The 16,940-nt window shown below is 38.9% G+C and overlaps 1 protein-coding gene and 1 pseudogene across 4 annotated transcripts; both read right to left on the bottom strand.

Moving 5' to 3' along the window:
• On the bottom strand, nt 1–4,007 carry LOC120286221 (protein DETOXIFICATION 21-like). 4 transcript variants are annotated; one of them, XM_039316228.1, is made up of 9 exons: nt 3,772–4,007; nt 3,069–3,397; nt 1,896–2,437; nt 1,542–1,628; nt 1,350–1,406; nt 1,017–1,255; nt 606–724; nt 378–464; nt 1–308 (listed from the first exon to the last, which is right to left on the bottom strand). In XM_039316228.1, exons 2-9 carry the CDS (start codon nt 3,339–3,341, stop codon nt 231–233), a joined length of 1,482 nt encoding a protein of 493 aa, XP_039172162.1. In that variant the 5' UTR covers nt 3,342–3,397; nt 3,772–4,007; the 3' UTR covers nt 1–230. The 4 variants fall into 4 exon arrangements, with proteins under 4 accessions (XP_039172162.1, XP_039172159.1, XP_039172161.1 ...); XM_039316225.1 differs by having other exon boundaries at nt 3,069–3,404; nt 3,772–3,978; XM_039316227.1 differs by lacking the exon at nt 3,772–4,007 and adding an exon at nt 3,682–3,738 and having other exon boundaries at nt 3,069–3,404.
• A 2,282-nt stretch (nt 4,008–6,289) lies between these two features.
• Nucleotides 6,290–10,588, bottom strand: LOC104451166 (annotated as a pseudogene).
• Nucleotides 10,589–16,940: the final 6,352 nt, after the last annotated feature.

The raw sequence follows: 16,940 nt of genomic DNA, 5'->3' as shown, positions 1-16,940 counted from the left end.
TACATATCTAGTAGCTATTCAATGGGATTCTCGTGCTTTGACGGGGAGTATGAACCATACTCGAATAGAATCACCAATCAATTATATGGCAATTTGATACACATCTTATTAAATTGGCAATTTGATACACATCTTGACGGTTCCCTTGCTGGGAATTGAGATTTGTAAATCTGATACAGAACCTTTCGCTATCTTCAAGAGACGAACAGGAGAACAATAAAATAATTGAATCAAGCACTCGTGCCAGTCTTGTGTGACGCGTCTTCAGCCACGAACCACTCATTAACGCGTGTTCGAGCTTGTAATACCTGCAGAAGGACATTGAGACTTGTTCAAAATAATCAGGTATTAATGGAGAATAATAATTTCCGGCGCACCTGCTTATCCCAATCAGTTTTGTAGGTAATAAGGATCAGTACTACAGTCTGAACGAAAGTTCCGAACAGCATTCCGATCCACACGCCCTACAAGACAGGCGATTGAGTGTTAGGAATTTCAATTTTGCAAGTGCAAGCCAAGAGCTTCAGCCCATTTTGACATGCCTCACTCATTGACATGCAAATTCGCCAATGCAGACTGTCTTAGAAAAGAAATTAGCAGCTGACCTTCACTTGCATACTAAAGAAATAAGCAAGCGCGACTCCCATGGGAATCCCTACTAGGTAATAGCTTATGATGTTGACATAGGCTACTATGCTCTGCCAGCCAGCTCCAACGGCGACTCCTGATAAATATATGTCAATACTAATGTTCAATCACAATCAGGTACTAATAATTCAATATTAATCCATCACTTATTGCTCACATCATACAATAGATCGCCATATTTCTCAGATTGTATGGGACCTCACTGAATCCAACAACAGAAAAACATGAATCCCATGAAACTTTTGTGTATTGATCGATTAAGTTTATGTCCACTCATGCCAGTGACAATCGAAAACCTTCAGGAACTTCTTTAAGGAATATTGTAGTTTATTTGTCTGATCAAGAGAGAATAGTGGAGAAGAAGGTACCGGAGAGCACTGGTTGGATGCTGTTCAAAAGTATGGAAATAGCCAGAAGAGGTGACAAATCAGCCACGGCATCGGCAACCTCATCGTTCTCTGTGAAAAGATAAGCGACACGCCCCTTGAAGAAGAGGAAGAACACAAAGAGAACAAATCCAATGGCGAACGATGTGAGCACCGTAATCTTGATTGAGAACTTTGCTGCTCTTGAGCTCCCTCTTCCTAGTTCATTAGATACTCGAACGCTGGAAAAGCATATAAATTTCAGAAACTTGCTAGTAAAGTGTGTGTCCAAAGCGGGAATTAATGGTCAATAGGAGTCTTGACTCGTGATTATACCTTGCAGCAGCCAAGAAACCAAAAGAGATCATAATCTCCCAACCACTGATGTTGAGGCTGCAAGTAAAAAAATTATACTATTTCATCTCAGCGAAGTAGCCTTGGCTGAAGAAATTTGTGTAATCAAGGCATTTCCCAAATGTAATGGAAAACATCTAAGAGCAGAAAGAGCGGAAGTGCAAACACAATTACCAGATGGCGAGCGCATCGATAGAAACCTCCGCATTTTCCATGTTGCCTGTTAGAAGAACCAACACTGTGTTGTACCACAGCTCCAGACTGACAATTAGCGAAGAATAGGAATTCAGTGAAAATCTTGAATGAAAAGAAAGGATGCGCCACTATTCACTTCTGATGTGAGATTTCAAGAATCAGATTTCTCCATTTATTCGAGAACAAAAGATCGTCAATTTCTAAATTACCCATCGGGCACATAGATACCAAATGGTTAGGCCAACTAAACTAATGCTGATCCACCCAGAAACTTATCAATTAGTCTGAACTCAAGAACGAAATCTCATGTCTCGGCGATGAATGCTGACTTACCATAGCATGACGCCAGATGAAAGCGAGAGCTTGATCACTGGCCACAAGTCCTTGAAGGCCGAACTCGAGAAACCCTTCCATGTATCTCGGCAACCTCCGCACATCACGAACATTAGTTGTCCTATATTAGGAATCCAATATGCCAAAACGGTGGAAGCCATAGCGCCTAGAATTCCTAACTTGTATTTTGCAGTCAATAGCCATGAGAGGCATAGATGAACCACTGCCGATAATACCGCTACGTATGCAATGATCATGTTCTTACTTTGTGCTTGGAGAAACATTTGGCAGGAGAAAGATACGACCAAGGAAAAGAGGACCGGGATCAACCAGGGCGAGATGTCTCCAGCGACCTCCGCAATTTTATTTTCCTGGCCTAAGGCCTTTAAAATTGGCGGGGTGAAGATGAACAGCGGAACTTGAAAGATGGAGCAGATTGTTAGGACAATCCATGATCTCTGGAGGTACACACCGAGCATGTGGTATTGTTTCGCACCATAGGCCTGGCCACATAGGGTCTCTAGCGCGCTTGCCATACCGAGCTGCGAGTTCCACGAACAGAAGCTGTTGTAACTCATTTTAAAACTCAAATTTCTGGACAGCATCAAGCGAACTACATGACGAAAGGTTCCTGTGACTGGCGATATAAAAAGAGATGCAGGGAGATGTTTTTGGCGAATTCACTTATAAGTCTTGTAGGTCATGCTCTTTTTCGACTATAGCATAGTATTGTTTCGTTCGACGCCAAAGCCACAACGCAAATGACCTAGGTTCAATTCCAAACTCATTTTGCTTGTTGCTCTTTCGATTTCTATATGCCTTGTTCTCATCACTGGCTTCAACATATTCAGAAAGTCAACCAAAGCTGACGAGCTGCTTCCATGAGAAGCCAGTACCGGTATAGTGCTTCGGGGCGGCTATTCTATGTTTGAGCATTATTACTTAAGGGACATGAGACTGCTTTACGAAAAAAAATTTCATTCATTATTCACTGTTGGGCTCAGCGACTCGTGCTTAAGAAGCATCTATAAACAATACATAAAGAGATAAAAAAGCAATTTTTTGCAAATTAAAAATGTTGACGTAAGATGAACAACAGCGAGATACCATATTACATGATTATATTATATCAAAAATTGACACCAAAATAATGGAATACACGCTTAAACATACCAGGATGCCGTATGCGAATCTCGTTAGGACAGTGAAGACTAGAGAATAGGCAGCCAATTCGGTAGACCCGATATGGCCGACAAAAGCTTGGGTGATGACATAAATACCAAAGGTGGAGAGTCTGGTGAATATTGCAGGCACTGCGACAATCCACATCTTCTTGGTCTCACTCCATATCCTGTCCTTCAGCGGCTCATCCTCACCGCCATCACTGACTTCCGCTGCTACTGATTTTTTCAGCAGCTTCTGGTTTGCCTCTCCCTCCATTGCCATGGCTAGTTTTTAGATCTAATGTTCACCTTATATACCCAAGACAACGTCTCCTACTCCTGTAAACTACAAACACAGTTTGAATCAAATTAGGCAGTGAGGGAGTGGATTTCTAGTGAAAGAGTTGCTTCTGGTGTAGATATGCCAAGAATCATGGCTTGTGACGATGAGAACTGGCAATAAATCAGTTAATAGTGATGTTTGTGCGCTCACATCACATGTTCAGAGTTGCAGGGCGCATCTCTGCTTGGATAACTAGACTCTCTTAGCTTGGTTCAGCCAAAAAAATGAAAAAGAAAAAGAAAAGAATAAGACCCTCTTAGCTTGGACAAAGCAAACGTACTTATAAAGAAGTAATAGCACTCAAAACTCGAACTGCAGATACACCAACAGTCAAGAGTCAAGATATAAAAATGGCATGAATAAGACAAACCTGTACAATTATTTCCAGCTCAATATATCAACCAATCATCACCAAAATTTGGTATGGGAAATAACATGATTGATGGCACTTCCTTCTTTTGCTCATGTCGAGAGACGCACGCACTAGAAATTTATCAATGCAGTGTGGCCATGTCATTCTTATAAATGCAAAGTTGTTTTGCGCGAACCTAAAGCCAAGCTTTTCCAACAGTTATACCTCAGATTTGACTATTCTACAAAGTGGCAGAGCGAGAGTTGTATTATTTTTCATTTGTTGGCATGTTCATATGTGTAGTGGCCTGAAGGCATCAGGAATCTTGATCGGCCCCACGACAACAACCATGTCCTCGATTGTCTCTTTGTCCATCATATATCAAATGGTTCCCATCAGTCACTCCACTGTTTTCTCTTGGCTTCACATACATGAATTCTGAAGCAGAAACGTGATGAATTTGTTCATTATAAAAAAATCTCCCTCTCTTGTCCTCTCTAGTTGAACGATTATGATGACAAACGTCATTGTAACGATCCAATCCAATGACGGGCAGGGAGTGGCTGTCAGTGCTAGAAGAGTCTGGACAAGAAGTGGCTCTTGATAGACTTCTAGGATGGTGAAGGGTGGTAGGAATACTAGACTATGTATCGAACATGAAGGAGCAATTATGGAATATATATGTGAAACCTAAATTAATTATGGAGGTGTCTTTTGATGTAATAACAATCTTTCGTTTGATTACCAGGATGGGCGACCTTATGGGAAACCTTATGGGAAAGTGCCTACCTATAGGCCAAAAGACAAAATCATGAGGCTCCGTTGGTTCACGTCCTTTCTATATGCAATTTATATTCTGTCTTCCAACCTGCCACATTTGAATACTCATACTACACGATGTTGCATATGCCGACTGAGGATGTGGGTTTTTTCCCTTTTGGTTGTAAAACGGACCAGATCTTTGCAAATATATCGGGACACACGATTGTCGTCTTTTACAGCAATGAAGAAAGGAAGTCTCCCTCAACTTGTGCAGCTCGTAGCCCCACTCCTTATTTAATGTTGCAGCTGCGCGTGCAGGGAAAACGAAGGCAGCTCCTCCTGATGCAGCCAGCGCATGGAGAAAAGTTGAAGATTCCATTTCCCTCTAGTTAAAAAAAAAAAAAGAAAAAAAAGAAGAAGAAGAAAAAAAGGTGCCGTCTAACAGAAGAGAACAAATCTCTCTCATATGAGATCCATGTCCAGCCTATAATAATTGCAGCTCATGCGCCTCCGAACATTAAACTATTTTAGATCTGGCAACGCTGGATGGATGGATCAAATTTGAGACACAATTTAACACTTTTGGTCCAAGAGCTGCTTGAAGAGCTATTTAAAAATTAGAGGGAGAAAATACTATATTGAGGCATGGACATAACTCGCCGGTATAAAAGAATCCGTTTATATTTGATGTCTCTCTGATCAAGTCAAGCTTCGCATCTTATAAAGAATTAGAGCCAAAAATATTGGTCAACTCGATTGTCCTTTTATAGTTCAATATTAACCATGTATAGATTACAATTTAACCCTAAGCCTTTCAATTGTTCTAATATAATCTTAAGAGGAAAATTTCAATGTAGTCCTCCTAACATAAATTTACATGAAATTGCGGATGTGGCAGTTTAGTCATCCTTGACCGTTCTTGTGGCACCTCAAAGATATGATGTGGACAAAAAATATTGTTTTGCTTAATTTTTTGAATTTTCAAATTTATTTTTCTTTTTCTTTTCTTATGGTTACTATTCATATTTTTCTTTTCAAGAGATCCTCTTCAACATCTGAGAATGCCAATCCGGAATTGAGAACACCGGTCGTCAACCTTTTGAGAACAATGATGTGCTCGGAGCATCTAGTTCAGCTTGAATTCGAGAAGCATTGGACGATATCATCTTGGCCCTAATCGATGGCATGGTGAAGCAATGTCTAGCTGTGCTCGTGTCAACTGAATCCTAGGGCTCCCAATATGGGTCGCGCCGCTCTAGCACCTCCTAATCTCTTTCATCGAACCCTCCGCAACAAGTTGAACCATTTGGGCCTTAAGCTCCATGCCACGGCAAAGGTCAAGTCACTAGATTTGGGGCTCGAGCTCAATGCTGTGACGGAGCTCAAGCTTGTTAGGAATCATTGCACAATCATAAAGAAAATAGATAGTAAAAGCAAGAAAGAGGATTTGAGACACAAGGCTTTGTTCTGGCTCACCTTTAAACTAGCCTACGTCAAGAGTCGAGAATTCTATGAACTTCTTTGTTGCATTCCTCAATTACAAGAAAAATAGAATATATATTTAAATTCAGTAGCTATTCAGTGGGACCCTTGTGCTTTGACGAGAAGTGTGAACCACACCCCAATAGAATCACCAATCAATTACACACATCTTGTTAAATTGACAACTTGATACACATCTTGACAGTTCCTTTGCTGGGAATTGAGATTTGTAAATCTGATACAGAACTTTTCGCTATCTTCAAAAGAACGGGAGAACGAGAAAAAGATTGAATCAAGCACCCATGCCGGTATTGTGTGATGCTTCTTCAGCCACAAACCACTTATTAACACGTGTTTGAGCTAGGAGTACCTGCAGAAGGACATTGAGACTTCTTCACAATAATCAGGAATTATTGGAGAATAGTAATATCTGGCGCACTTGCTTATCCCAGTCAGTTTTGTAGGTAATAACGATCAGTACAACAGTCTGAACCAAAGTTCCGAACAGCATTCCAATCCACACGCCCTACAAGACAGACGATTGAGTGTTTGGAATTTCAATTTTGCAGGCGCAAGTCAAGAGCTTCAGCCCATTTTGACATGCCTCACTCATTGACGTGCAAATTCGCCAATGCAAACCGCCTTAGAAAGGAAATTAGCAGCTGACCTTCACTTGCATACTAAAGAAATAAGCAAGCACACCTCCCACGGCCTACTAGGTAATAGCCATACAATAGATCGCCATATTTCTCAGATTGTATGGGATCTCACTGAATCCCACAACAGAAAAACATGAATCCCATGTTTTTTTTGTGTATTGATCGATTAAGTTTATGTCCACTCATGCCAATGACAATCGAAAACCATCTGGAACTTCTTCAAGGGATATTGTAGTTTATTTGTCTGATCATGAGAGAATAGTGGAGGAGATACCGGAAAGCACTGGTTGGATGCTGTTCAAAAGTATGGAAATAGCCAGAAGAGGTGACAAATCAGCCACGGCATCGGCGACCTCATCGTTCTCTGTGAAAAGATAAGTGACACGCCCCTTGAAGAAGAGGAAGAACACAAAGAGAACAGATCCAATGGCAAACGATGTGAGCACCGTAATCTTGATTGAGAACTTTGCTGCTCTTGAGCTCCCTCTTCCTAGTTCATTAGCTACTCGAACGCTGGAAAGCATACAAAATTCAGAAAGTTGCTAGTAAAGTGTGTGTCCAAAGCGGGAATTAATGGTCAATAGGAGTCGTGACTCATGATTACACCTTTGTTAAAAAATTTTAAATGTTGTGCGGAAGCATGGTATAGTTTATATTTGATAGAGAATGGACAAGGATAGGAAAATATAAGAAGGTTTATGGGACAAAAATAGTTTCACTAGTTTATGAAAATAATTTTACAATAGTTGATGGAGGTGTTGGTGAGGGAGCTACATGATGTGGTTTTTATGGTTAGTTCCCCTCACTCTTTTACATTGGTTGTTTTGCTATGCTTTCCCTCTTTCCTATTTATAGAGACTAAATACAACATTCTAGAATAATGTGGAATGTTGTCCACTTAGGCTTATTTTAGGAAATTCTAGATTGTAGTTCTTCTAGAGACTTCTCTTACATGTTGGACATTTTCCTCTTTCTTCCAGAAACTTCATTTAGGGAATTCTAGAATTTTAGCAACTATAGGAAATTTTAGAAAATGGATCACCATTTCCAACACTCCCCCTTGATCCGTTTTCGAGATATTTCAGATATTGTAGTTTGTCCCATGTCTTTTAATCCGTCTTTGTTCCATGATCCCTTGTATCCTTTTGTTGGCATACTCGCACCTGCTTTTGAATATCCATGTCTTTTCTTTAATGATGTCCCATATGTCTCGCATCAAAATGCTCTTAGTTGTAGTTGTTAGCTCGAGCTCTGGCTCTGGCTCTGGCTCTCGTAGGCTTTGGCTCTGGCTCTGACTCTAGTTCTGTTGGCTCTCGCTTGGGCTCTGGACTTTGATTCTAGCTCTGGCTCCGGTTCTGGCTCTGTTGGCTCTCGCTTGGGCTTTGGCCTTTTTAGTTGAGGATGGTGAGGACAAACGCCCAACACCAACCAAAGACGTCGCTCTGATACCGTGTTAAAAATTTTTGGATTTGTGTAATGCGGAAGTATGATTTTGGTATTAGTTATAGTTTTTGGTTAGTGACGTTGTGTGCAAGTATATGATATAGTTTGTAGAGGATGGACAAGGGACAAGATAGTTCAAGGATAAACATAAATTTTTATGGGACGTTTTACTAGTTTATGAAAATAATTTTACAATAGTTGAAGGAGGTGTTTGTGAGGGAGCTTCATAATGTGGTTTTTATGGTTAGCTCCCCTCACTCTTTTACATTTGTTGTTTTGCTATGCTCTCCCTCTTTCCTATTTATAGAGACTAAATACAACATTCTAGAATAATGTGGAATGTTATCCACTTAGGCTTATTCTAGGAAATTCTAGATTGTAGTTCTAGAGACTTCTCTTACATGTTGGACATTTTCCTCTTTCTTCCAGAAACTTCATCTAGGGAATTCTAGAATTTTAGCAACTCTAGGAAATTCTAGAAAATGGATCACCATTTCCAACAACCATGAAGCAACCAAGAAGCCGAAAGAGATCATAATCTCCCAACCACTGATGTTGAGGCTGCAAGTAACAAAATTATACTATTCATTTCAGTGAAATAGCCTTGGCTGAAGAAATATTTGTAGTCAAGGCATTTCCCAAATGTAATGGACAACATCTAAGAGCAGAAAGAGCGGAAGTGCAAACACAATTACCAGATGGCGAGCGCATCGATAGAAACCTCCGCATTTTCCATGTTGCTGTTAGAAGAACCAACACTGTGTTGTACCACAGCTCCAGACTGACAATTAGCGAAGAATAGGAATTCAGTGAAAATCTTGAATGGAAAAGAAAGGATGCGCCACTTTTTTACTTCTGATGTGAGATTTCAAGTTTCAGATTTCTCCATTTAGTCGAGAACAAAAGATCGTCAATTTCTAAATTACCCATCGGGCACATAGATACCAAATGGTTAGGCCAACTAAACTAATGCTGATCCACCCAGAAGTCTGAATTCAAGAACGAAATCTCATGTCTCGGCGATGAATGCTGACTTACCATAGCATGACGCCAGATGAAAGCGAGAGCTTGATCACTGGCCACAAGTCCTTGAAGGCCGAACTCGAGAAACCCTTCCATGTATCTCGGCAACCTCCGCACATCACGAACATTAGTTGTCCTGTATTAGGAATCCAATATGCCAAAACGGTGGAAGCCATAGTGCCTAGAATTCCTAACTTGTATTTCGCGGTCAATAGCCATGAGAGGCATAGATGAACCACTGCCGAGAATACCGCTACGTATGCAATGATCATGTTCTTACTTTGCGCTTGGAGAAACATTTGGCAGGAGAAAGATACGACCAAGGAAAAGAGGACCGGGATCAACCAGGGCGAGATGTCTCCAGCGACCTCCGCAATTTTATTTTCCTGGCCTAAGGCCTTTAAAATTGGCGGGGTGAAGATGAACAGCGGAACTAGAAAGATGGAGCAGATTGTTAGGACAATCCATGATCTCTGGAGGTACACTCCAAGCATGTGGTATTGTTTCGCACCATAGGCCTGGCCACATAGGGTCTCTAGCGCGCTTGCCATACCGAGCTGCGAGTTCCACAAACAGAAGCTGTTGTAACTCATTTTAAAACTCAAATTTCTGGACAGCATCAAGCGAACTACATGACGAAAGGTTCCTGTGACTGGCGATATAAAAAGAGATGCAGGGAGATGTTTTTGGCGAATTCACTTATAAGTCTTGGAGGTCATGCTCTTTTTCGACTATAGCATAGTATTGTTTCGTTCAACGCCAAAGCCACAAAGCAAATGACCTAGGTTCAACTCCAAACTCATTTTGCTTGTCGCTCTTTCGATTTCTATATGCCTTGTTCTCATAACAATTTCACTGGCTTCAACATATTCAGAAAGTCAACCGAAGCTGACGATCTGCTTCCATGAGAAGCCAGTACCGGTATAGTGCTTCGGGGCGGCTATTCTATGTTTGAGCATTATTACTTAAGGGACATGAGACTGCTTTATGAAAAAAAATTTCATTCATTATTCACTGTTGGGTTCGGTGACACGTGCTTAAGAAGCATCTATAAACAATATATAAAGCGATAAAAAAAGCAATTTTTTGCAAATTAAAAATGTTAACGTAAGATGAACAACAGCGAGATACCATATTACATGATTATATTATATCAAAAAATTGACACCTAAAATAATGGAATACACGCTTAAACATACCAGGATGCCTAATGCGAATCTCACGAGGACAGTGAAGACTAGAGAATAGGCAGCCAATTCGGTAGACCCGATATGGCCGACAAAAGCTTGGGTGATGACATAAATACCAAAGGTGGAGAGTCTGGTGAATATTGCAGGCACTGCGACAATCCACATCTTCTCGGACTCACTCCATATCCTGTCCTTCAGCGGCTCATCCTCACCGCCATCACCGACTTCCGCTGCTACCGATTTTTTCAGCAGCTTCTGGTTTGCCTCTCCCTCCATTGCCAAGGCTAGTTATTAGATCTATGTTCACCTTATATACCCAAGACAACGTCTCCTACTCCTTTAAACCACAAACACAATTTGAATCAAATTAGGTAGAGAGGGAGTGGATTTCTAGTGAAAGAGTTGCTTCTGGTGTGGATATGCCAAGAATCACGGCTTGTGACGATGAGAACTCGCAATAAATCAGTTAATAGTGAGCTTTATGCGCTCACATCCTGTGTTGAGAGTTGCGGACTGCATCTCAGCTGTGATAACTAGACTCTCTTAGCTCGGTTCAGCCAAATAAAAAAAAAAAAAAATCAACAACAAAAAGATAAGACCCTCTTAGATTGGGCAAAGCATACTGTTGGTATTTGCAGAAACGTGTGTTCGATGTGTGTGCAAGTGTGTTTTGTGTGTGAACTATCAAGAGAGCAAAAGAACTAAGAACAATGTGGGTAAGAAATAGTTGGATAAAGTAATAATATGAATGTGTAAAAGAGAGTGGGGCAAGGGAGCACGAGGGAACAAAAGAAAACTTTTTTATTTAGTTATTGTAGTACAAAGGGAAGGGGAGGAGCTTACCTTTCCTTTTTCACTTTGTTCCCCACCCCCCCGGCCTATTTATAAGGGTGCTCCACCGGCTTATGACCCATCATTTTTTACTTCTAGCATTACAATTTTTTTCTAGAACAATAGACTCTTTAAGGTAAATATCTCTGCCATTTGCAGATATAATTTTGTAGACTCTTCTAGGATTTTTCTTGAATTTTCTAGCTCAAATCTATCTTGAAGTTTCTAGAAATTGGATCAATAATTTAACACATACGAACTTATAAAGAAGTAATGGCACCCAAACTTCAACTGCAGATACACCAACATTCAAGGAGTCATGAGCCTTAATAGGACAAACCTGTGCTAATACAGGGGCAACCATGCCTAAGTCATTATATCCACCAGTCATCACCAAAATTTCGTATGGTGAAGCACAGGATCGACTGCTTTCCTACTTTTGATCAGTTATGTCTAGACCGTGTAAACCTTGAGAGTTACGAGCAGTGTTCATGTGGACACGTGCACGCACTTGAAATTTCTTAATGCAGTCTGGCATGACATTCTTAATGGTGAGTATGAAGTGTCCCTAAAACTAGTGATGGACATGAAACGAGGATAAGCAAAGGCGTTTGTACGAACCCAGAGCGAAGTTTTTGTTGGGATGGTTATGTACGTAATGTCCCAAAAGCATGGAATCTTGATTCACCCCACGACAACAATCATGTCTTTGATTGTCTGCTGGTCCATGAGATATCAAATGGTTCACGTAAGTCACTCCACTGTTTTCACTTGGCTTCACATACATGAATTCTAAAACGCAAACTCACGTGACTAATTCGTTCATTGAGAACTCTCTTTCTTATCCTCTCTAGAAAACGGGTGAGTTCACGTCGAGGACGAGGAGAAACATCATGGTGAAAGGAATTGTCCATAGTTGCAAATTAATTTAAGAAGAGGCTATTGTCTGTAGTTGCAAATTGATTATAAAGAAGCTATTTCCGATTTGCTTATGAATTATACCGTCACTTCCAAGCTGCTATATTTGAATAGTTATCAGTATCAGTATTAGAGTAACAAGCTTAAGGATTATAAGCTTCAGTGTTACGAGCTTTATGTTACAAGTACAACTACAAAAGATATTGTCTCTATATATGATAGGAGTCTAGAGTATACATAATTATGATGGAAATTACATATATACCATTACTAGTAAAAGTTTTAAGCTTTCATATTATTTTTCTCTGTCAGACTCCGCAACCCCAATCTCTTACTCGGAAGCTGATCTTCAAAACAACAATAGTCCTTCAAAACAGGGGAGCGCATCTCTGCTGCGATAACTAGACTCTCTTAGCTCGGTTCAGCCGAAAATAAAAATAAAAATAAAAATAACATCTTCTTGGCTTGGACAAAGTATACGAACTTATAAAGGAGTAACAGCACCCAAAACTCAACTAAAAAAATATAGGGGCAATCACGCCTGTCCCTGTATGTCGACCAATCATCACTAAAATTTGGTATGGTGAATTGCAGGATCAATAGCTTTCCCACTTTTGTTCAGCTACGTCTCGATCCAACTTTGCTAGTTGCAAGCAGTGTTCATGTCGACATGTGCACACGCCTGAAATTTCTTAATGCAGTCTGGCACGACACTCTCACTGGTGAGGACGAAGTGACCCTAAAACTAGTGATGGACGTGAAATGAGGATAAGCAAAGGTGTTTGTGCGAACCTAGAGCGAAGCTTTTCTAAACGTCCAAAGTCAATGAAAATCCAGCTTCCACCGAAAGTGACATCGAGAGTTGCATTATTTGTTGGTTGGCATGTTTATGAATGTAATGTCCGGAAAGCGTCAGGAATCTTGACTCGCCACAAGACGACAACCGTGTCTTTGATCGTCCCGGAGTTCATGAGACATCAAAAATGGTTTGCATCGGTGTCACCTCACTGTTTTCACTTCGGCTTCACATACTTGAACTATGAAACGCGAACTCACGTGACGAATTTCCTTCTTTGGGAAAAGCTCTCTTTCTTCCTCTGTGGTCGACTGGTACAACCTACACAATGATACATAAAAATGCCAACTGAGGACATAAATTTTCTTTTGGTCCAAGAGCTGTTCCAAGGGCAATTTAAAAATTAGAGGAAGAACAGACTATCGGGAACAAAAAATTGTATTCTGAGTATTATTGGTTGACGTTAAAGCATATACAACTGAAGAAGACAGTCCTTAGTTTTATATGCTTTTAACTTCTTTACAAAAACTCACCAGTCAAAAAGAAATTAGGGCTAATATAATACCATGAAAAATACTAAATTGATACATTTATGATAAGTTTACACTAAAATTTTAAATTGATATATTTGTGATAAATTTATCTTTCATTAATTTCTGTTAAATTTTACCATCAAATTATTAAGTGGGATGACATGTGGTAGTTAACGGATGTACCGGTTAGATAGCTGTATCGATTTGTAATTTTCATGGTATTATCTAATTTAGCGAGAACTAACGAATGGCAAATTTTTGACAAATTTATAAATTTGGAGTTTTTTGTGATAAAAATTAACTTAATATAAATTTATTACACATGTATTAATTTGAAGTTTTTTTGTTGATATTAATTCGAAAAATTATTTGTGTTTGATGTCTCTTCGATCACGACAAGCGTCGCATTTTGCGCAGAAGTTGGACAATCGAAATCTTTTTGCTTCTGTTTATTCTGGTGTCAGTCCATGATGATAAGTAAAGATTCCCCCATGAATAGGAGTGGGGAGCGCGGGTATTGGGGGCCGACCCAAACGGTACGTATTTTCCCTTTACAAATCGGGCGGCGGAGAAAATGGCGGGGCATGGGGCCAGGATTTAGGTGGGGTTAGTACTCTAAGGTTAATTATTGAAAGAGCTTAATTATTCAAGTGGTCCTGGTCCTACACACACGGGAAGAAAATGGCGGGGCGTGGGGCCAGGAGTCAGGTGGGGCTAGCACTTTAGCTTAATTATTGAAAGAGGACTTCATCGAGCGGTCCTGGTCCTATACACACACGAGTATATATATATAATAAATATTTGATAAGATTGTTTGAAGAGTTATTCACATTATTTTGCAGGTTTTTTTTTCTTCCTAATTATTTCTTCCAATTATAAATGGATATATGCAAACAAGACTTGATAGATAGCTCTTTTGACTAATGTTGCGTATGGTAACATTTATATTCGGAAAAATTTCTATTTTGAAATATATAATATTTTATTTTTATTCCCTAAATGAGTTTACGTGAAAAACGCGTTTGGAAGCGTACAAAATTTCAATTCTCAAAATAGAAATGTATTTAATACGATCCTCAAATGACTAAGAATTTCTTTTAATTTTTAAATAATTCTATTACATTTTGTCTTTTTTCTTTTCTTTTTTCCTTTTCTTCTTCTTCTTCCTCTAGTTGGTCGCTTGCCTCAGCCATGGCCAACAACCAACCAAATGAGAGCCAATAACCTTGCTAGCCCCTAACGAGGCTGAGCCTCACCGTGGTTGGGCAAGGCTTGGTTTCGCTAGATCGAGGCGAGCCTCTTAAGTTGTTCTTGGTTACAAAAAATCAACTTTTTTTTTTTTTTAACTTTTTACTTTTGTTTCAAATTTATTCTTGGGAACAAAATTGTTCCTTGAAACAAAAACATTTATAGATGGATTTTTGTTTTTTTATTCTTAAAAAAGAAAAAGAAAAAGAAAAAGGGAATTGTTACCAAACGTGCCCTAATTAACCAATGCCATGTATCGTTAAGGGATAAATTTACATTTAGCTTTGAGCAGTGTTTTTTCCACTCCTCTTTTGGTTTAAACTTTTGTTTTTGTTTTGACCATATTATCCTTTGTAGGGTCCACAACTTCTAATAAAACCTTATAAAAGTTATCTTTATTTTCTATTTGATTCACATTTTTTATTTTGTTTCTTTTTTTTTCCTTACGTCTTTTATTTTGCAAATCGTTTCAATGTTATCTCGCATCATTATTTCCAACAAGTCAATTAATTAAAAGCAACACAACGACCCAAAACTGATGATGAAGAACTTATGCAAACAATAGTAACAAACTAAACCTAGAGGAAGCAACAGTCTATCTAGAGGAAGTAATAGTCTATAGGACGCAAGTATGTTGTAGACCACAAAGGAACTGTGCAATTAGTTCATTCAAAAACACTGTTTTGATGCATGTTATACTCTAATCATAAGATCGAAACACAAGATCAAGCATTTTTACGATCCAAAACTCAAATTTCCCTTTTAAGAAAGATATCAAGAAACACTCAATAGCGATTGGAATGAGCATGATTTGAGACCAAGAAAACTAAAAAGGAAAAAAAATAAAAAAGCTTTCCTTAGAACCATACTTTTGGTAGTGAATGAGGAGGGCGTGAATTGTTGAAGTAATCGTTTTTATTGGGATCGCAAATGCTAGAGAGATTTGTGGAAGAAGAAGAAGGAGAATAAGAAATGGGAGGTTTACAAAGAAGAGAATTGCTTGCAAGAAAGACGATTTGCAAAATTGGAGAGTGAACTAAGACATCAAAGGCGTGTAAAGAAAGAAAAAGAAGAAGAAGAAAAGTGGGGTCTGCAAGGAAAAAAAAAAAGAAGAAACAAAATAAAAAACATTGACCAAATAATAACAAAAAAAATCACTTTTATAGATTTATACGAGAATTAGTGAGCTTCACAAGGGATGGTACGGTGAAAACACAAAAGAAATTAGGGTCTATTCGAAAAGAAGAGTGGAAAAAACGCAGCCTTTAGTTTTACGTACATTAAATTACAAAATAATTATAACTATTATTGATAGTTGGACATAATTATCCAAAAAGTTATAAATCAATTATAGGGTAATTTTAACTATGTCAATTTAGTTTTATATCTTTTGAAGTTATTTAGTCAAAAGTTTTAAACCAGCGATGGAATCAGAGGACATAGGTTAAAAACTATGGTCAGTATGAAAACTCGGTATCACGTCCATGTAACTGTATCGCTTTCTAAACTCTGGCAAGATGGATATAGTTGCAAGTGTTCGCGCTTGCCTCGCCTGGCCGAACACTGTGTGAGCAGACAAGAGAGCTTAGACACCGACTCGTCCACTTCCTCGCAGCTTGCGGACACCCCCGGCGTATTTGCTAGCTACAGAGTAAGGCGTGGAACCGCGCAGATCAGACCGAAGCATGTGGTCGTGACTTGGATGGCGAATTTCGAAACATGGGTATTTCCTCTCCTCCAGCTCATTTGAGACACCCTCGAAAACAGGGTCGCGGCCCGTAAAGACCTGAGAAATTTGATAGCAGAAGAATGCAGATCCTTCTTGCTGTCAAGGGAAAAAAACTACTTGCACTTTGAATATCAGAAGTTGTAAACTTTTATGGGAAATTCTAATATCATGAGTTATGTTGAAAATTTAAATTCAGAAGTATTATTTGTAACTATGGATTACCATCTATATCAAATTACCTAAATATATATACTATTCTAAATTTAACTCTAATTCACTAGACTTAATTCTAATGATAGTTATGATGTACTTTTCTAATTTAATATCTGTGAAAACCTACGTATGATACCACGTTGATTACATTGTCAAATTAACGAAAATATCTCTAAGTCTCATTTATATATATCCCTCCGTAATTTATAAAATTAGTTTGGAAGAACGAATTAAACGAACTCAATGAAATACTCTAGATGATCGTTAAAATAATCCAAATATAATTATCTTTTTGAGTCTCATTCACATATATTTGTTATAATATAAAAAATGTTGATTTGGAAGAACAAATAAAACCAT

This window comes from Eucalyptus grandis, chromosome 6, assembly GCF_016545825.1.
Source record: "Eucalyptus grandis isolate ANBG69807.140 chromosome 6, ASM1654582v1, whole genome shotgun sequence".
NCBI lineage: Eukaryota > Viridiplantae > Streptophyta > Magnoliopsida > Myrtales > Myrtaceae > Eucalyptus > Eucalyptus grandis.
This window is presented reverse-complemented; position numbering and strand designations above follow the sequence as displayed.